General features: G+C 48.2%; 12 protein-coding genes across 12 annotated transcripts; 5 read left to right on the top strand and 7 right to left on the bottom strand.

The window, feature by feature from the left end:
- Positions 1–51: 51 nt before the first annotated feature.
- Positions 52–564, bottom strand: EDB93DRAFT_1090483 (uncharacterized protein; the record flags this gene model as incomplete). The annotated part of the gene is made up of 2 exons (XM_041446275.1): positions 52–417; positions 445–564. 2 exons carry the CDS (start codon positions 562–564, stop codon positions 52–54), a joined length of 486 nt encoding a protein of 161 aa, XP_041304837.1.
- On the top strand, positions 534–1,399 carry EDB93DRAFT_1164706 (ATP synthase E chain-domain-containing protein). Its single transcript, XM_041450148.1, has 5 exons — positions 534–565; positions 626–715; positions 769–823; positions 877–1,057; positions 1,142–1,399. Exons 3-5 carry the CDS (start codon positions 806–808, stop codon positions 1,210–1,212), a joined length of 270 nt encoding a protein of 89 aa, XP_041304836.1. The 5' UTR covers positions 534–565; positions 626–715; positions 769–805; the 3' UTR covers positions 1,213–1,399.
- Positions 1,400–1,403: 4 nt separating this feature from the next.
- EDB93DRAFT_714603 (WD40-repeat-containing domain protein) lies at positions 1,404–3,564 on the top strand. The gene is made up of 10 exons (XM_041457191.1): positions 1,404–1,651; positions 1,710–1,723; positions 1,781–1,873; positions 1,923–2,303; positions 2,352–2,426; positions 2,474–2,552; positions 2,600–2,667; positions 2,721–2,841; positions 2,896–3,121; positions 3,177–3,564. The coding sequence occupies exons 1-10, from the start codon at positions 1,577–1,579 to the stop codon at positions 3,485–3,487; spliced, it is 1,443 nt and encodes a 480-aa protein (XP_041304835.1). The 5' UTR covers positions 1,404–1,576; the 3' UTR covers positions 3,488–3,564.
- Positions 3,565–3,640: 76 nt separating this feature from the next.
- EDB93DRAFT_1090511 (uncharacterized protein) lies at positions 3,641–3,886 on the bottom strand (the record flags this gene model as incomplete). The annotated part of the gene is made up of 2 exons (XM_041446277.1): positions 3,641–3,675; positions 3,727–3,886. Coding segments are annotated over 2 exons (195 nt in total), but the record flags the coding sequence as incomplete, so codon positions are not given.
- A 555-nt stretch (positions 3,887–4,441) lies between these two features.
- On the top strand, positions 4,442–7,701 carry EDB93DRAFT_714606 (uncharacterized protein). The gene is made up of 7 exons (XM_041457192.1): positions 4,442–4,612; positions 4,660–4,730; positions 4,800–5,015; positions 5,063–5,574; positions 5,627–5,851; positions 5,903–6,598; positions 6,652–7,701. Exons 1-7 carry the CDS (start codon positions 4,583–4,585, stop codon positions 7,242–7,244), a joined length of 2,343 nt encoding a protein of 780 aa, XP_041304833.1. The 5' UTR covers positions 4,442–4,582; the 3' UTR covers positions 7,245–7,701.
- On the bottom strand, positions 7,608–9,579 carry EDB93DRAFT_1242060 (cytochrome P450; the record flags this gene model as incomplete). The annotated part of the gene is made up of 11 exons (XM_041451963.1): positions 7,608–7,658; positions 7,737–7,776; positions 7,810–7,864; positions 7,929–8,008; positions 8,034–8,139; positions 8,193–8,382; positions 8,443–8,574; positions 8,645–8,760; positions 8,820–8,968; positions 9,020–9,341; positions 9,399–9,579. 11 exons carry the CDS (start codon positions 9,577–9,579, stop codon positions 7,608–7,610), a joined length of 1,422 nt encoding a protein of 473 aa, XP_041304832.1.
- Positions 9,580–10,790: 1,211 nt separating this feature from the next.
- Positions 10,791–11,833, top strand: EDB93DRAFT_1242059 (uncharacterized protein; the record flags this gene model as incomplete). Its single annotated transcript, XM_041451962.1, has 3 exons — positions 10,791–11,247; positions 11,300–11,564; positions 11,620–11,833. 3 exons carry the CDS (start codon positions 10,791–10,793, stop codon positions 11,831–11,833), a joined length of 936 nt encoding a protein of 311 aa, XP_041304831.1.
- On the bottom strand, positions 11,723–13,168 carry EDB93DRAFT_714419 (uncharacterized protein). The gene is made up of 2 exons (XM_041457190.1): positions 12,966–13,168; positions 11,723–12,905 (listed from the first exon to the last, which is right to left on the bottom strand). The coding sequence occupies exon 2, from the start codon at positions 12,755–12,757 to the stop codon at positions 11,915–11,917; it is 843 nt and encodes a 280-aa protein (XP_041304830.1). The 5' UTR covers positions 12,758–12,905; positions 12,966–13,168; the 3' UTR covers positions 11,723–11,914.
- On the top strand, positions 12,960–15,526 carry EDB93DRAFT_1299413 (uncharacterized protein; the record flags this gene model as incomplete). The annotated part of the gene is made up of 10 exons (XM_041454661.1): positions 12,960–13,093; positions 13,145–13,154; positions 13,234–13,368; positions 13,418–13,464; positions 13,512–13,582; positions 13,635–14,056; positions 14,106–14,471; positions 14,550–14,772; positions 14,822–15,008; positions 15,060–15,526. The coding sequence occupies 10 exons, from the start codon at positions 12,960–12,962 to the stop codon at positions 15,112–15,114; spliced, it is 1,650 nt and encodes a 549-aa protein (XP_041304829.1). The 3' UTR covers positions 15,115–15,526.
- On the bottom strand, positions 15,242–16,542 carry EDB93DRAFT_714406 (uncharacterized protein). Its single transcript, XM_041457189.1, has 6 exons — positions 16,323–16,542; positions 16,117–16,266; positions 15,961–16,067; positions 15,870–15,909; positions 15,544–15,814; positions 15,242–15,490 (listed from the first exon to the last, which is right to left on the bottom strand). Exons 1-6 carry the CDS (start codon positions 16,362–16,364, stop codon positions 15,306–15,308), a joined length of 795 nt encoding a protein of 264 aa, XP_041304828.1. The 5' UTR covers positions 16,365–16,542; the 3' UTR covers positions 15,242–15,305.
- On the bottom strand, positions 16,543–18,419 carry EDB93DRAFT_714405 (uncharacterized protein). The gene is made up of 3 exons (XM_041457188.1): positions 17,583–18,419; positions 16,944–17,532; positions 16,543–16,894 (listed from the first exon to the last, which is right to left on the bottom strand). The coding sequence occupies exons 1-3, from the start codon at positions 18,224–18,226 to the stop codon at positions 16,721–16,723; spliced, it is 1,407 nt and encodes a 468-aa protein (XP_041304827.1). The 5' UTR covers positions 18,227–18,419; the 3' UTR covers positions 16,543–16,720.
- Positions 18,420–19,149, bottom strand: EDB93DRAFT_714372 (uncharacterized protein). The gene has a single exon (XM_041457187.1). It carries the CDS (start codon positions 18,838–18,840, stop codon positions 18,613–18,615), a length of 228 nt encoding a protein of 75 aa, XP_041304826.1. The 5' UTR covers positions 18,841–19,149; the 3' UTR covers positions 18,420–18,612.
- Between the last annotated feature and the right edge of the window lie 266 nt (positions 19,150–19,415).

Here is a 19,415-nt window from a genome sequence, read left to right as displayed (position 1 = left end):
TCCACGAATACACATCCACATTCACGTCGTGAACAACGAGCTCAATGGTATCTAATCCAGGTAATCTGAATTCGATTGATATCCTCGCCATTTAGTCAAATCATCATTAACACCCAGCATCCGTGTGCCATAGAACTGATGATCAGTTGGATTGGCAATATCCCAGCCGACTATCTTTCCATTCTCATTCCTATCCAAAGTCGCGCCCCATATGCTTACGCGGTTAGTATTATAGTTGTGGGATGCAACCCCGGCGCCGCAGGTCTTGCACCTATACCGTCGCTTGTATGGCTTGAGGAGATTGTCATAGAAGTCTAATTGAGACTCATGGGGTTCTGGATGTGTCCATGTGAATGCAGAAGCGTCGAAATGCATGGTATGAATGAATGGACACGCTGTAGTTTGAGAATTATTGTTCTTTCACTAAAACCGATGTGGGTCCACTTTATAAGTCAATTTCTGCCAGCTCGTACAGTGACAATACGCGCTCAAAATTGGACGAGCAGAGACAGTATATGAAATGGCCTGACAAACAACTGCCTTGCAATAGTGGGGAATGCGCATGGTCAGTTATAACTTGGCAAGCCTGAGGATTAAGGATATGACATTGATTGAGAGCATTGAGCGCTTGAGCACAGAAAAATTATGTCAGCGGGAAACGCCGACTTGCTCCGCTGAAACTCGCAAAGCAACTTTTCTATAGTGCATACTCCAGGTCAGTTCTCCTCGCTTTCACTCTGCTTGGCCTGCTAACGCTTGCTTTCATAGCATTAACTTTCATATCGAAAGTCAAAAAGGTCGAACGATGTCCGCCACACTTAATGTGCGCCGTTCTTCGCGTTTACAGTCTATCAAACTAAAGCGGCTATGAACTAGGTTGCTCGCTACAGCGCCCTCCTTTCAGGTGTTTTCTATGGCATTTACCACCGTCGGTCACTGCAGCAAGCCCACGACCAAGAGAAGGAACACCACGCAATACACCAACGTGAACAGTTGATTGCACAGGCAAAGGATGCATGGAGACACAAGCAGGAGGGTGCAAAGGGGTCGGATGGTAGTGAGTCGCACTCGTACTACTTTCCTTCCATCTTTTTCGCATCTTGTGCGCGTTTGCTATGTGTGTACTAATTTTCAACGCCAGTCATCACAAACCCAGAAGACCCACGATTCGACCTCGAGAAGCTCGTTGCCAAATGGGAGAAAGAGCTATAATGGTCGTGTTGCCTTGCTTTCCTCTGTCAACTATACCTATAGATCACTGCCATTCTCAATTTCACTCTTGTGGTAGACGTAAATGAGTCATCATCCGAAGGGTTCCGAACTGCTCCAATGATTTTGTTCCTGCTGCGCGAAACGCGTTTATCTTAGTCTCATGAGTGAATTTGAATGATATGCAAACGTAGCACTGGATAGTGCTTAAAATGAGATATTGAAGTTTGGGAGGTGTATGTACATAATCCGTAGGCGCGGGACGCGACGCGCCTTGTTATCTTCCTTTGTTCCATTGCGTTCTCGACTGACCCGGACCCGCTACACGCAATACTGCTAATCTATCTCATACAGCCTGTTATCCGAGATGAAGCCTACCGTTCAGGAGGAAGATATGGAAGATGATCTTGCCGCTGAGGAGGAAAACAAGCTCATAAACGAGGTCAGTTTACAAACTGCCTCAAATCTTCCTCCAATTTAGCAGGTCGATCATTTTTCAGGAGTATAAAACATGGTAGATAATCCTATTCTACCTCAGTGAAACGGGTTCCAAATCACAGCACCTCTTCAGGAAAAAGAATGCACCGTATCTGTATGACCTAGTCATCACGCACGCACTCGACTGGCCAAGTCTAACGTGCCAATGGTTCCCCGACAAAGACACGTAAGCATTCCATCACCGTCCTCCAACCTTCATCTAATCTAGAAAAAAGACCAGCAAACAAGCCCTACACAACCCATCGTCTCCTCATCGGAACTCACACTTCCGGCCAAGCCCAAGACTACCTCCAAATTGCAACCGTCCAAATTCCCAAACGCGACGAAAAACTCGACCGTGACAGCTACGACGAACAGCGCGGTGAACTCGGCGGACACACCATCCCTCCTCAGCCCCGCATCCAAATCATCCAGAGATTCAATCACGATGGCGAGGTTAACCGTGCACGGTATATGCCGCAGAACCCGGATTTGCTCGCCACGAAAGCTATCTCGGGACAGGTGCTCATTTTTGATCGCACGAAGCATTCGTGCGAGCCTATGAGAGGCGGTCTTTGTAAACCTGATATCAGATTGGTCGGGCAAACGAAGGAAGGGTGGGTGATTTGATTGATCCGGACGTCTCTAAGGCTTATTGCAGGCAGGTTTGGTTTGGCGTGGAACCCGGTGAAGGGCGGACACATTCTTGGTGCTTCAGAGGATATGACGGTGTGCCACTGGTGAGAGGAATGTCTTTGGGCACCTTCTCGTTGCTAATGTTCTTTAGGGATATAAACTCATATACGAAGGGCACTAGCACTATTGAGCCGACAACTGTTTTCAAGGGGCACAATTCTGTTGTCGGGGTTCGTGGCACCCTGTGCTTACAAGCAAGTTACTAACTATTGAAAAGGACGTTGATTGGCATGCGACCAAAGAAAACGTATTTGCTAGTGTGGGAGACGACAAGATGCTTCTGCTGTGAGAGCCGTTTATTTTCCATTTCCATCCAATCAATCTCATTGCTTCCTCAGTTGGGATACCCGAGCTACAACCGAAGCTACAACAAAAATACAAGCACATGACAGAGAAATCTTATCATGCGCATTCAGCCCATCATGCGAATATCTCATCATCACCGGCAGCGCAGACAAGGTAGGATCATACTCAATCACTCGTGTGGGTGGGGTTTATTTCAGCGTCATCTAGACCGTTGTGCTGCACGATATCAGATCGCCTACTAAAAAATTGCACACTTTCGAGTCACACACGGACGAAGTGCTCCATCTCGCATGGTCTCCCCACTCTAAAACAGTCTTCGCATCTGCTTCAGGAGATCGAAGGGTCAATATCTGGGATCTTTCTCAGATCGGCGTGGAGCAGTCACCAGATGACCAAGAAGATGGACCTCCGGAGCTCATGTTCATTCATGGAGGTATGTCATACTTGCACATAACTCTGTTCAGATCATGATACTCGATTGGTCCCAGGACATACCGCACGTCCCACAGACTTTTGCTGGGCACCAGGAAAATCCGAGAACTGGACTGTATCTACCACCTCAGAAGATAATGTGGTGATGGTCTGGCAACCTACCATGCGCATCTGGGCTGGCGACGAAGTTAAGATCGATGAGAAGGAACTCGAAGGCGACGCTATGGAGGGCGTCGAAATCACTCCTGAAACTGGACCTTCCAAAGTAGTAGCAGCTAGTGGTGCCAACAGTGCGCGCAGTCAAAGTATGAGTATCAGCGCGAGCGTTAGTAACTCTGGGGTGGATGTGGAAGTAGAGGATAGTTGAATGCTTGGTGAAAATGGAGATGCAGAGATGATGGAATCCAAAGCTGATCATGATGAGTACAATATTTGTAACGTATGCCCTGTCGAAAATCCTAGCTGCGGACTGCATGGAGTAGTCTATTATGTATATATTCCTCATCAGAGTGTCCGCGCATTACAGGAATACCAATCTGGCAAGCTCAAATAACACTGCAGTATTGTCAGATTCAGAATGAGTGTGTTGAGACAGGTTGTACTCACCGCCGCCTATAACAACAAACAGGATGACGCCCAAAGCCCAAAGGTTGATAGGACTTCTTTTTGCCATCATCTCCTGGTGTGAAGGCTTCACTGCTTTCTTGCCCGACCGAACTGCATTAGCAAATTGAGCATTCTTCCTTCGCAGGTCAAACTCAGTAGGCTAGATGAGCACGTTGAGTCAGGATCAACATAAGAAAATGGTTTCAACACAAATACCATTGGTTCAAATTTAAAAAGACGAAAGAGTGGTGTGACGCTCGGAGAGTATGAACAGTATGTGCACGTGTGACGTTGATGACCTGAACTAATAAAGTCTCAAGTACGTGTCAGTCCAAAAAGGAAAGTGGTTGTTTGGCAAAAGCTTGGGATCCAAACAACCGTATATTTGTTGTTCAAAATCCAAAAATGGCCCACTTTGAACACTCAGTTGCGCAGCGCAGCACGGATTCTCAAGTTGTGAACGCGATGCTCGTTGGATGAATACTACCTTACAAGTGAAAATACATGGTGGCTGTGCGACGACCTCAGATAGCGCGTGCTCGCTGTGTCGACGAGCGGAAGCTGATTGGCACATGGTTAGAGAACGTGCTGGATGGACGCCGAACGGGTAGCATATTGATCTGGATCATCGGAAGGATCCGGTAAACTCCTTTGCAGACTCCGATCTAGACTTCCGCGAGACTTTGAAAAGGCTTGTGTGGCACGCGGAGTCGCGGACTCTCGCAGAGCGTCAAAAAAACCTGGGCTAATATTTGTGCAGGTTCAACCACGTAAAAAGCGAGCTCAGATCTCGTCTTTTGTTCTCAAAGTTCACCTTTCTTTTCTATCTTCCTAGGAAGTCTCGTCGTGGCTGGAAATGCTGGTGTCATTGCAGTGCGAAACACAGGTGACCTTCTCGTAACTCTGGTTTACCCGCTGGCCTCAACTTTCAAGTTCATCTCACTAGGTTCACACGCAGTTGGCTCCGATGTTGTCAGCGAACATATCGATACTCTAAGTGTCAAGTGCGTCAGATCTTTCCTTCCCACCACCATTAATATCCGTACTGAATTTCGTTATTCACGCAATGGCAGTAATGTCTGTCCATGGATGGGGCGCAATGCTAAGAACTTTGAGCAATGTGGAGCAGACGATATGCTGCTGCAGCTCCTTGAAATGTGCACAGATCTTTCCCAATTCCTTCCTTCTAGCCAGAAGTCGACGCTATTCGACACTTCTCTTGAGGCTGTCATGCACCTTTGCAATGGACCAGGTGTAGCGCAGAAGATCAAGCAACACCTGATTGAATTGTAAGCCAGTACTTCAGAGTGTGAAATACAAATAACGCTATCTTCAGTTGTAATGTCGAGGGCGCGTCTGACTCTGGTTTCTTTCAAGCTGCCAATACTGCACTTGTTGAGCTGAGGAAGGTGAACGTACCTGGAATACCTGCTTTCAAAGACGACGAGGAAACCAACATCTTGTTCCGTGAGAATGATTCTGCGCGCATATCCCAAATACATCAGGGCAAGAAGTCCACAAACAAGCCTGACATCATCGTCGTTTCGTACAAGAGCGCGATGAATATAACACCGGAGGGAAGATCCAAAAGTCGTGTTTGCCAGTCTGCGTGCAAGCAGCCCACCGGGGACCAAGACAACTTACAATGGATAGAGGTGCGAACGACATTCGAGTTTAAACGCCCAAAGACACGTTTACCCCATCCGCCATCTGCTTACAATAAGCACTACGTAGTTCTTACTCTCCTGTGCACAGAATATATCAAGGAAACCGACACATCTGCTCAACCAACAAACTCGACGCCTGCTACTGATCTTGCTCAGACCTCCTACAAGACATCGAGTGAGTGTAAGCCTCCTAGTATGCATTTCCGCTACTGCCTTTGACTTGTACAACATAGTACAAAATATATACGAGCGACTCAGAAGCGACAAACGCGGCCCTGGTCATTTATGCCCCAATGAGCCGCCCCCCAGCAAACGACCCAAGCAGGACGAAGAGACGCGATCTAAGCAGGAGACGAAGAAGAAGAAACTTCATCCTGTCGCCCAGAATGGTTTGTATGTTGCGGAGATGTTCGCGGCCCATATCACACGTCAGTATGTCATTTCCTTTATCGTAAACAGTAAGTGGATCCAGCGCTATTGTCTTATCATCAACTGATCACTCGCTCCAGACGACATCATTTATCTCTGGTGGTTTGATCGTCAGCACACAATTCAATGTGCTGGCATCAACTTCGTTCAGGACCTTCCCCGCTTTGTTGTCTTACTCTTCATCATGCAGCGCATGGGATACAAGCAGTGGGACCTTCACCCATTGTTCAAACCTGAACATGGATACAAGGGCGAGATTATTGTCGAGCATGAGGAAGACAACGACAATGAAGGCAAGGACATAGACACGCAGGGCCAGGATAAGAAGATGTTCATGAAGAAGCCCGTCGACCTTGCATTAGATTTCAGCTCTGACGAGCACACGACTAATTTCGGTCTTCTCGGACATGCAGCCACTGTTCTTCCGGTGAAGAGCAAGGCGCTATCGGCTCTCCCGCGGCAATTCCATTTTATAAACCAATCCACCGAGCTTGTCGTCAAGCTCTTTTGGCCAGAAGAGGCGTGCCAGAGCAAGCCCGAGATTCTCGAACAGGTCTCTAAGATTGCGAATGAAGATCCGGATGTGTTGGGCCACGTTCCAAGAATGGTCTGGTTTCACAAGTTTGAAGGAGCATCTACGGCGATAGTTAGAAAGGCACTAGAGATTAATCAGACGGGCAGCCGAGTCATACAGATCATCGTGTTCAGAGAGCTCATCTCAATCACGACGCTGAGCGGGCCTGAGTTCCTCCTCGCATGGTGGGATATTGTCAAATGTAAGTGTCCTTTCCTTCCTGTATTCTTTATCATTTACTCGCTACTCCGGCAGGCCATCGTGCCCTTTGGAAGAGGGGCGTGCATCATCGCGATGTCAGCCCCAACAGTCTCACGGGATACCGCTTAGTAGACGGTCGATTTATGGGCGTCCTCAACGATTTCGACTTGTCATCGACTAAAATTTTTATGCCATCGATTCAAGATGCTCTCGAAGGCTTCGAGTCCACAGGAACGATACCCTTCATGTCGTTACACCTTCTCCTGCCGAAAGCCATTGCAGGCCAGGTCGAACACAAGTACCATCATTATGCTGAATCCTTCATCTGGGTTCTTACCTGGGTCTGTTTTCGGTATGAAGAGGGCAAGCTACTTAGGAAGAACAGACCACTCGATGAATGGCTGACACCGAATCCCAAGAATGTTTTCGGCGAAAATATGAGCTTTTTTGGAAGGCTGCGCAGCATGCATCCAACGCCATCGCACCAAATGAACTTCAATGTTGCAATGCAGTGCTTAGCGGTCGTTCACGAATACCTATGGCCATTCACATCTGTTCCAGTGGATGATGAAAAGGTATTCCTGATATGGCTTCAGAATCATATGCCTGAGGATGTGCTTAATGGAGATATCTTGTCTGACATGTAGGGTAGGTATACTTATAGGTGGAGCAGCATGCCTTCAAAATGTGTTGTTATATGCTAGAATGAACATCACGCTCGACGTCCTTGCTTGTATCTGCGTGTTCAGTGCTTCAGTAGTAATGAGTGCTAAACTCGCTGACTCCATTCTCCGGTCTCAAAACAATCCATAAGCCCCTTCATAAACGAGGCCCAACCCATCAAGCGTTCGCAGGTCGAAGGGTTCGATGACGGTATTGGATGGGATTCATGGCTGCGGACGAGAACAATATGCTGATGGCTGTGTGACCATTATAATTACCGTATTGGACATGATCTAATGTAAACATAGTAATTTGTGGGGGTTGGTCTCATTTGGCTGATGTCCTGACTATTGCGAGAGAGTTGCCAACAGACCCTGGTTCCTTGGGATGAACCTGCACTTGAACGGTTTAGGGCCCCTTTAGGTGTGTAAGAATGTGTTTTGGGCTCAGAGAGGGGACGAATTACCAAACTGCACCAGCACTCTCGAATTCTCGAAGAGGTGTGAACTTCTCCCCCTTTCTCATCAAGCAGGTTTGGCGATCGTGAACGCAGCCAGGATACAAGAAATATTGAGGTACAACGTAGCTTCGGCAATATGCGACCCTAAAATAAGATCCCACTGTTCAGTAGCGGCTTTACTAGATAGTGTCATGTAAAAGACACGCACCAGGGCATCTGCGGCGCCCGAACCCAAAGAAGAATTTGCGAGGGTCTGATTGAGGTGAGGGTCCGAGGAAAGCGCTCAGGCTTGAAGACCATTGGGTCGGGGTACATTTCCTTATTCCACGACATGGAAACAAGGTTCGCGATGATTGCTGCACCTTTGGGGATACGGTACCCTTCGTAAATGTCTTCCCTCATTGCGTGATGCAAGGGGCCTGCATCGTTGAGAGTGAGCGGTAACTAGGACACAAAGAGTCCTGTGGCTGACCTTGTGGAGTCACGGGTGCCCAGCGAAAAAGCTCTAAGGTGAGCGCCCCGATATACGGAAGCTTGTCTCGGTCCTCGAGCGTAGGAAATCTGTCCTGACCCACGACAGCATCGATCTCTGCCTGCGCAAGTTTCTGTACCCCGGGGTAGAGTACCATCGCCAGAATAAAAGACTTTGTGGATGATGTTGTCTGCTCATACCGATGATTGTTTCAAAAGTCACATAAGGGAGGATGTAATAGATATCTTACGGTATCACATCCCCCTGAATAGATCACCTGACTACACCGCATGGTGATATCTTCCTTTTGAGCACTGACCTCGGACCCATCCTCTGGAAGCAGCTGTTCTGAAATGAATGAACGTGTATAACTGCCACTTTGCTGATCGGTGGAGACAATTGGTTAGGCCTCCGAATAACTTGAACTCTCAAAATTGTTTAGCAAAGCTTACTATCTGCTGTTTGGTCCAGTTAAATGGTACTGTGTCAAGGCTATTCAACTTTTCCCCGTGTTCAATGGTCGCGCGCTTGAAAGCTGCCCCTGGAAACCATGAAGGTAGGAAACGCACTCATGGAAGGTTACTAGCTCAGTTTTATGATAACTCGGAAAAGAAAAGGGTGATTTACAAAATGGCATTCCTTCGACCCACCAACGGCCAGGCAGGCATAGCGTGGCAATGGAGTCAAAGGCTACTTGCAGCATACTAACTAAATGATCATCATTATCGGCGAGCTTCCAGCCATATGCGATATTAAGGAAGATGGCCGCTGTGTTTCTGCACCTCTGATGAGTAACGAGTAAAACAAGCTATCGCAGGAAATTTTACCTTCTGATGTGATCAGCAAAACGGTCAGGATCATTGTGCAGAGCGTGAAGCAGCACACGGCATTCTTCGGTTTGCACCGACCGGTATTTTTGTATAGCACGCGTACTCAGACTGTTCTTGAGGACTGTGCGATACGCCTTGAAATACGGGTGATTGAAAGATACATTGAACGGGTTCAGATTGCGCTTCGCAAGTTCTATCATCCATATTTTCGGACGATCAGAATACGTAGCGGCGCGTGCATCGAGCAATTCAGTAGCAGCTTTCAGGGAGCTGAGCACTATGAACTGCCGGTTAGGCACGCGGAAGGAGTATACGGGCCCTATGAGATTTAGGTCAGCAAGTCTTGCAACAAGGCGGAAGGTTGGATAATGTTCACCATAGGTTTCAGCCCATGTTGCATACGTCCGCCAAGGCTCGTTCTTTGGTAGAATTTGATGGGCATTTCCGACAAAGGGCCTTGAAGGTGGCCCAGGGGGTAGTGGTAATCTACTGCGTCGACGGCTGTAGATGAAAAATGTAGCTGCAGCCACAAGGATTATGATTATGCCAGAAGACATAGCGGAAGCTAGAGTAACAGATAGATCAACTTCTGTGATTTGCTCTCCGAGTTCTTATATCATCATTTCATGAGCATATGATAGAAGCTTGAATTCGTGGTGTGCTGTCACCAGTCGGTTTCTGCGACTTTACATCAAAAGACCGCATTATGAGCGCAGTAGGTCGCTGGCTTGGGAAAGATGCGAGTGTCAGACTGGAGGCTTCGAGGTTCCCAATGCCTTTACTCGGAAGTTTCTACTACGAAATATGGCTAACGGTGCGCCATTTCTCACGAGTCTGCGTCCCCTGTGACTCCTCCGACAATTTTGGTTCCCTGGAATTGCATCACTTTAAAGTTCAAGCAGCAATTACCGTTTAAACCGCATGTACATCCAATGTCTGACAGGCCCTACTACTAGAGTGTTATGGGCAGAATGTAGTCATTTGAGGTGGTTTTGCCAGTGTGGCAAAAATGCGGTATTTTTTTTGGTAGACGTTAGAAATATCAACATACATGTAAGACCACTAGATTGAAGGGCGGGCTCTACCCACTGCCCTCTTGTATAGGAACTTTGAGGCGCGTAGCAACATCGTCGGCCAGATGGGAGCCTTGCCACCCGACTCATAAGGACCTGTCTAAGTTCTAGTCGTATCCTCTCATCATGTCATATCAGACAAAAGATATGCACTTGGTACCTGACGACGTGGCGTAACATTAGACCAGGCATTGACCAGGCAATGAGATTTTGCAAATCTCATAGCGAACAATGTGCTTACAGCTGTGTGCGAAAACTTTGTGTTTGCTGTCATGCAGCGGTCTTAGTAGTGGTAATGAAAATACAAGGAGACGCTCGCTTTATTGGAGCAAACAGTTTTGGGTGGAAGCCCTCACAAGGGGCGATCCGGCTCCGATAGTGGCCCTAACCTGTGCATTAAGAGAGAACCGAGGTGGACTGCGAGGAGGAGTGGTAGGTGGGGAGAAGAAAAGCAGTCACGGTGGTATTTGCGCGTTCTCGACATTTCCTTATTCTACATATACAGCTTCATGATTCATATGTAATTACATCTTCAACTTACACATAATTTTGTTGAGTACCATTTTAATGTTGCATTAATGCACACGTAGTACTAAGTACAATTTTTAAAATAAGCAAGTCAATCTTGCGTTGTAAAACCAGTTGGCTGATTCCATTTTCGTACCTCGACAAACACGGTGATCAGACTCGAAGTCATGGGGCACAAAAAGAAAACATCCTTAAAAGCAACGTTGCAATCCCAGCAGACTCGGCTCAAGAACAAAGAGAAAGCTGCGCATGCCGCTGAAGCTGCTGAACTCAAAACGAAGCATAAAGGCAAGGGGAAAGCACCAGCTCTCCGACCTACCATCCCGTTCACGCCTACCGATAAAATACTCTTGATCGGCGAGGGCAATTTCTCGTTCGCGCATGCCTTGGTCATCGATCCTCCTTTGTCACTGGAACATCTCCCACCATTAAACATCACGGCGACTTCTTATGATTCCGAGGAAGAATGTTATGATAAATATCCTGATGCGAGAAGTAAGGTGGATGTTCTCCTGGAGCATGGTGCAGAAGTTTTGTTTGGTGTAGATGGGACCAGACTCGAAAAATGTAATGCTTTGAAAGGGAGGCTGTTTGATCGTGTCGTGTTCAACTTTCCTCATGCAGGTATGTATTATTGAGATCATATAAACGGTATTACTGATGAGACATCGTGAAGGAAAGGGTATAACAGACCAAGACAGAAATATACTGTCTAACCAGATGCTTATCCTGGGGTTCCTCCGTTCTGTTGTTGGCTGCCTTGCAGCAGGCACCATTCCAACACCTAATCTGTCGCGAAAACCGAAGAGACTTGCGGACGATGATGATGATGATAATGCGAATGACGATGAGGGTATAGATGCCTCATCGCATTCTACAACGCAGCGCACGAGGGGGACGGTTCTCATCACCCTGCGCAACGTTCCACCATACACCAACTGGCAAGTGCACTTTTCATATCATCAATCGGCTGTTCCTTATGTTCATCTATGATAGGGACGTGCCAAGATTGGCAAAGACGCCTCCGAAACCTGCATCATTAGGAACCCCGCCGAACCCAAATTATAAGCTTCTGCGTTCATTTGTATTTCACAGGAAGACATGGAAGGGATATGAACACCGCATGACAAAAGGCGAGAGAGCTCATGGTCGAGGTACAACAGGCGAAGGAGGAGAGGATCGGACATGGGAGTTTTGCCTCAAAGACTGATATTAACCATTCTTCTATGAATGTGCGTGGTGTGGTGAACCGTGTAAGGCCAGTCAACGAACGACAATGATCGATTAGATGCTATGACGAAGCTTCCCCACTCTGACTCTCTTCCAGTCCCTTCTTCAAGCCCTCCAGTGTCCTCGCAAGTTTCCCCCCACTTGCCTCACTGAGAATTGCAGCCAACTGTACAGCTGGTGAGCTCAGCAACCCAACTATCTGCGCCCGCAGAGTGTCTAGCGTTGGCAGTTTCGATACGTCCCGCACACCCTCCATTCCAAATACCCGCCTCTCGATGAGAGCACCCATTACTACCAGTTCTGGGGTCAAGGTGGGTTTCACCCGCTGCATCTTTCTACCAGGAATAAAATTCGGGTCATCTTGAGGTTTTATTGGTGCTGCCTGAATAACCTCTGGTTTCTTGGGAGGCACTGAGCGATCAAGAGCACGTAGAACGGCATCGAGTTGGGGAGGGTTGAATGATGGTAGTGTTAGGACAGCAAGACCGCCCTTAAGCAATCCTGCAATTTGAGCTGCTTTATCCGTGTCTAAAGGCGCAAAGTCTCGTAACGCAACGCCAAAAAGCGAGGTCCGCATCACGGCTAGCGTAGGAGCACCAATTTCAACTGGAGAAGGTGTTGGAGAGGATAATGAGACCGAAAACTTGGCGTTTGCATCGGCTATATCCCGTCTCAGCTTCTGTAGCCGCTGAGCCGCGAAATTGGTGTGCTGGAGAAATATTATGGGGGAATTATCGCTAGCTTCGAGCATGCGGGTGTATTGGTTGTATAAGAATGTTTTTTGCACACCGTAGCGACGCGGCGTCGGTTTGCTCTCGTATACACGAGGAGGTTTTACGGACACGACATATCCTCGAGCCGTTCGTGGTATTGATGAAGAGATAGCAGGCTTCACGCAAATCATGGCTTAACGTTCGTTGAGCAGAAGACTTGAATAATTTGTTCTTTTAGTCACGTGGCCACAAGGCACAGCGTGACACACTGTCACGCCCTCAACTGGTTGGTGTTGTCTTTCTTCGAAGTTGTTAACTTTTTGGGCCTTTGAGAGGTTGCTAAAATCGTTGTAATGTTAGTTCATCCCATGAGGCTGAAAGCAAATAATTAACATGCACCTCGCTAGGGACGACGACGACGCATTCCTGTATGGCGAGCCCAGCTTCCAAGCAGAGGCACCGAAGGCAGATTTAGCAACAGATTCTGGTGAGAACAGCTCAAACTCTTCCCAGAGTCTCTACTCCTTGTATTTATCATGCAACATGAACTTATCATTTGTTGTCTGATGTGCGATTAGTGGTGCAAGCGTAAGTCATCAATAGTGCGTGAAACTGTCGTTATTGAATTCTCCTTGTTGCAGAATATCGTTTGAACCTGTGAATGCAGTTTCAAATAGGTGTAGTCAAAGACATCGAAGCCAAGGCGGAAGAAGAAGAACCGCCCTTTGGTCTGGGTGTGGACGAGTCCGAAAATGGGGATGATAATGCTGCTGGAGAGGAAGAGTCGAGTGACGAAGATGATGTGCGTGAAGTATGAACCTGCCGAGCTCTAACAGCTAACATCCCTTCAGGACATTGAGATCATCATGGACCAACCTATACGGTCTATAGATAACCGGTGAGCTTCATGTTGGATTGAGTCGCTTCACTCTTAACTTGTTTCAGGCCAAATGTTCCTCCTCGAGCTCCTCCTTTAAACCGTTCCACAGGTGGCCCGCAATCCACTCCCAACAGACGTTCGTTTATCCCAATTATCTCTTCTCTCATGAAAATTGACGCCTCACAAAGCTCCTCCCACACATTCACAGTTGACTACTGAATACACGCCTCGTGATAGGAATGCACCACCTTCAAAAGCACCTCTTGTTCATTCAGGAGGCACACCCCAAACACCTTCTGTGCCACGAGAATCGGTCTCTGCTGCACCAGAACAGCCAGTATTTCATGAAGGCCTGGATCCCTCGACTCTTCCTCCTGCTATCGCACCACCTTCACATCCTTCTATAAATCCAGATTTGCCTGGTATCCTTGACGGACACTCGATACTTGAAGTTGATATCAGCGCAATGGCAGAAAAACAGTGGCGACTTCCTGGGGCTGATATCAGCGACTGGTTCAACTATGGATTTGATGAAATCTCTTGGGAAGCATACTGCTACAGAAGACGGGACTTGGGTGAACTTGCAAATGTCCTCAAGACCAACGTACTCGTATGCTACATAGTGATTTGTTTGGTCCATAGTCCTTACTTTTCTCTAGAATTTCGCAGCTATGCCAGAAGACCAGCTAATAGCCTTACCCCCTGAACTCCGTACGATGGTCATGACGGGCGCCAACGCCATGATGAATACTGCCAGCCAGGGCATGATGGGACCAAGCGTCGGAATGAATCCCATGATGGAAATGCCCGGCATGGGACCTATGAACATGGGACCGATGGGCATGGGCATGAATGGCGATATGGGTATGCAGATGCAGCCGGGAGGTCCGTTGATGCCAGATGTCCCCGTCTCTGGCCAGGTTCCAGTAGGGCAGAACGGCACGCCGGAGCAGGGTGTGCAGATGGGCATGCAGGATAGCTTCGGGCCGGGGATGATGGGCATGGGTGGCGATTTCGGTATGCAGGTATGGGTTAACCCTTACTCTAGATACGTACAGCCAATGATATGAACATCGCATGAATGTGTTTGTTTTTCTAAGCAGGAGCAAGGGCCGATGGGGCAGCCTATGTATCCCAACAACATGGAGGGCAGTGCGACGCCGGCACCGGTCCCTGTGCAAACGCCGGTGCCCACACCAGCTCCTACAGCGCCTGCACACATGGGCCGTGGGGCACCCCCGGCACAATTCAGAGGTCGTGCAATGGCTCAAGGCCTACGCGGGAGAGGCGGTTTTGCTGGACGGGGACGAGGAGGGTATAGCGGAGGTGTGATTGTCTGATACGGTTGTTTTCGGTGTACTAATTATCATTGTAGCTCCAGCAGGACCTGTCCGCCCAGCTTCGCCGTTACCGCCCGGCGTGCCAACCGGTCCCCGCAACCAGAACAGATACAAAGACAGAGATAACAATGCGCCTGCAGTCGAAGGTCTTGATTATGGAGGTACGATAAAGGATGTCGGAGGAAGGACGCCGTCAGGGGAACCAGAAGATCGCCTTGGCCGGTGAGTGGAGTTGTATTTCATCCACGACCTCAACGTTCACATGTCATGCAGGAAGCGGCGACTTTCACCTGGTTTGGATGACACTCGGGGATCTAAAAGGCGCTGAGATGCGCACATATGTATACGCTCTCATTATTGTATCTCACTCTTGGCATTGTGCACGCTGTTAATGCTGGCGTGAAGATTGTTGTTGGACATTGGTGTAAGCCGAAGATGGAAGGCGTGATTAGCGAGATATTAAGTGACTTATTTATAGTACAAAGTTAACTTTGGAGCTTATCAGAGTCCCTATGAAGCTTACAACCATTCTTTGTTCCCTTTGTGTGAAATGAACGCGCCTGTGTCGTCGATGGTCATCCGATTGATGACCTCGAGCTGCATTCGGACGGATGTCTCCGGCATAATTGGCCCTGTGAAATCGGGGTAGACGTTTTTGAATCGCTCAACCATCGCCATGAACTCTTCCAGTTCCTTCTGAGTGGCTAAATTGGCAGTCATCAGCTGCATTAACTGAGAGAAAGATGAAAAAACGTACGAGCCCTGGTGCTGGTATCCACAAGTCCTGGGCTAAGCGCCAAGAAGACAAAGCCCTCTGACTTGTATTGAGCAGCATACTTGGCATTGACCATATTAACCGCGGCTTTGGAGATGGAGTACGGCGCAGCAGTGGGGAAATCAGCGCCCATCGTCACATCAAGATCTCCCAATCCGCTAGTGATGGTGATGACCTTTTTTGCTTTCCCGTTCTTGAGGAGCGGGAGGAAGTAATTGATGGTGTGGATGACGCCGACGACGTTGACGTTGAACTACAAATGTCCATTAGCTTTCGCATGCGAAGAGAGAGCCGTTTGAGTTGCATACCGAATCGAGGAGATCCTTAGTGAGCAACTCTTCTGAGGGGCTAAATGCGACTCAGCGCCATTTCCAAGAATGCAAAGCAGACGAGTCTTACTATGAATCGAGAGTCAGTCTAGCTCTCTCAGGTTCTACAAAGCCAGCGTTGTTGATCAAATAGTCAAGCGAGTTGCCTGTTGATCGAGAAACCTCTGCGGCAGCGTTCTAGACAAAGCATCAGTGAAGCCCCTGTCAAAGGCGTCAGGTACCCCACCTTCAGAGCCTTGTTGTCGGTTATATCAGCTTCGATAATATGGATATTATGCCTTCCCAGCTCCGCGAGCTTGTTGGCAGTGGCCCCACTGCGTACAAGGGCGAAAATGGTGTTCCCAGAATCAGCAGAGAGTTGATTGACAAATTCAAACTGGTCAAAATCAAAGATTGTCAGGAACGTAGTATCATAGCCTGATCTGCACGTACGCCGATCCCCCGGGCTGCTCCTGTTATGGCGTATGATGGCATCTTTGCTGGTTTGCTGGTGAGATGAGCTGAAGAGATAGAACCTTTGACGGGGAATGTGCCACTCAGCGGTGCACTCTGGACTGGACCTTTAATAAGTCTCCTGTCTGGTTCCAGCTGAGTCAGCTGGGACCTTCGGTTGCTCTACGTGACTGATCTCCCGGGAATCGGGAATACATGCGACTGACCGTACGTTGGATTGAGTTATAATATTCGTTAAACGGGGTATCCTGGCGTAGTCATCACCTCTAAGCCAAGGTCTGTGATTTGTAAGATGGTGGAACTAATTATAGACAGCAATCATAAATGACCAAGCCAGAGGTGAAGTGGGAACTGGTAGAACAACAAACCAAAACTCGCTATCCGTTGTTAGTAGCTTTTCCTCCTGACCGCGTGCTGCCGCCACCGCCGCCGCCACCTGAACGCTTTTTATTTGCCCTCGACCCACGTTTTGCATTCTTCTTCTGCCTACAAGCTTCGCAGAACCATGTTCCGTCTGGAGGCACCGTGAGGCCGATGCATGCAAGATGAAACTGCAGAGTTGGTAAATATACCGTAGTAGGACAAAGAGATGTGACGCACCCATTCTCTTTCACAATTCACGTCATCGCATGCGATCATTTCTCCATAGCTTATACCCTCGCAGAAGCAATAAGTCCTATCGTCACCCTCTCCGTCACCCTCGCCAACTTCGGTGGCCGTATCTGCAGCATTACCAGCTTGGGTTTCACTTGGAGATACGATCGAGAGGCTATGGTTTAGGACGGTAGCGGAACTAATCGATAGACCGGGGTGTGTGTTCCGTGCTACAGGCATGCCTGGACCTTCGAGTTGCCCGAGAGGAGGAGCTCCCCAGTCGTTGGCGAGTGTGTGAGTACCAGGAATATCATAAGAGTGTAAACCAGATGATCCATAAGGTATAGGTATAGAAGAGTGAGAGACTGATGATGAAGGGGGTGCGGGGCAGATGTCACGTCGGCCATTGACAGATCCATTGACATGCGGTTCGTCATAGGTGTTTTGATTTGGCTTGGAACGCCTGCTGGAAGGGTTGGTAGCGCGACTTGATGAACCATTTCTTGAGGTCCCTGCATAGGCTTGAGATACTGGTGCTATAGTGTGCGAGATGACAGAAAGAACAGATTCTGTGGGAGAGGCAGCACGTTCTTGCCTAGAGCGATGTGTTAAGATGATGAATACATATACCTGAAAATGACATACTTTCGTGAACGAGCACCATTCCGAGATCGCTGCGCGGTGCTATCCCCAGTCCTCTCCTTGCGCGGCGACTTGCCGCCCCCGATATCCACGTCATCTTCCCTCGTTGCTCGTTTTCGTTTTGAAGGGCTGGCTTCGTTATTTGCAGTATTCATGATTGATCCATAGTTGCCTCTTCTGCGACGCGAGTTATCGATTGTGGGCATGTATGACCGAACAGCGACATGGGGATAAGATGTCCTGCGGTTCAGTGCAGACACATCGAATGATGGCAAGAGAGTGAGGAGCGTTCTCATATGTGAAGTATGGCTTTTGAGGTTGTCAGCGGCTTGACAAGCTACACGAATCTTGTCTTCGCCGCCTAGTTTCAAACGCGCAGCTTCCTCTGCTATGTCTGTGAGCAAGAAAAGACGGTCCTGCTTTGACACGGTGCCATCTTCGATCATCTGTGTCAAGTTTTGTATTTTTGCGGTGATGGATGTCATAGACGAGGACAAAACTGCGTCAAGTTCACGGAGGTCTGCAAAGTTACGGGAGAGGTCGAGTGGGAGGGAGTCAAGAGTGTGAGTGTACTCGGAAAGTAATGAGAGCGCGTATACGTTGTTGGCATTACTTTCTTGTGATATTGGTGCTCTCGAGGGTGCCATGATGAACGTTGCTGTCTGCAGACGTGAAGAACTCTTGAAGTTGAGTGATCACTTTCTGTTTCTGCGTTGACTAGCGGCATTTGCCGGTCCGATGTTCACGATGCCGCTCGCCAAGCCAACGATCTTGTCTTGCAAATATTATTGTCATATGTTTTGAATGATAGGGGAGGGATAATCGATAAATTTATAGGATGAAACAATAGAAATACAATGCGTGCGTTCTATGCGTACGACTCGGAGATATGGATTCAGACACAAGGGAGATATAATCGAACAAACTTTTTGACATGTCCTATAAACCATAAAACAATAACCGATCCGCTCCAGTGCTATCGATACAATGGGTTTGGGTACATCTGACCCTTTGAGACGTGTGCAGTGATGTATCACTTTCTGTAGAACTTCATCAACGGGTTTGAGCTCCCGCCACTGCTCTGTCTGGGCTGGCTACTTGATTGGAAGCCCATGGATGAGCCCAATGCGGAGTACATGGCGTGCGAGTCACGGGGGTTCCCCTGCATAGTGGAGAACGCGTGTGGGGCAGTGGGCGCAGTGGGAAAGAAGCCGAAGGTGGGTGATCTGGGGGGAGTGGTGAAGTTGTTGTAGCGAGACATTATGCGCGTGAATTGGTGATGATGTGATGTTATAGCACGCAAAGAAGAATGTGAGGACGTTCGTAAACGGATGGTTGTGCGTGTTCCGCGAATATGCAGATGGTAGTAGACCCTCGTTCGATGTCAGAGGTATGCGTCAAACAACCGTTGCTTGGAAGAAGATCCTTCTTTTTGAGGTTGTTATAAGGTTACTGGACCCAAACTGGTCGTGTTGATACAAGTCAGAACTCACCCATGGCTATTATATACCAAAGGAGGGATGTTCAAGGAGAAGGAGCCCCATACCTGGACTGTCGCAAAGTACAAGGCAGCAACCAAAATAGGAAATGGTGTTGTTGATCGAAATAATTAGATAATTGCCTATCGTGGCACAAAGGACTGATTTCACCCGGATAAAGCGATCTCTGACACCCAGGCTTGATTGGCACGGAGCTCCCTAATCATGGTTTCATTTCGACCCTCCTTCAAGTTCACCTACATGGGAGTTGGACAGACTTCACATGGACACGCTTCATAACATGACCTGTCACGTTGATTTCACTCTGCCTCGTCGTGCGAGTCTGCGTCAAATTGGG

Source organism: Suillus bovinus, assembly GCF_016758785.1.
Source record: "Suillus bovinus strain UH-Sbo-P2 chromosome Unknown EDB93scaffold_56, whole genome shotgun sequence".
Classification (NCBI taxonomy): domain Eukaryota; kingdom Fungi; phylum Basidiomycota; class Agaricomycetes; order Boletales; family Suillaceae; genus Suillus; species Suillus bovinus.
The sequence above is the reverse complement of the archived record's forward strand: the minus strand, read 5'-3'. Positions and strand labels throughout refer to the sequence as shown.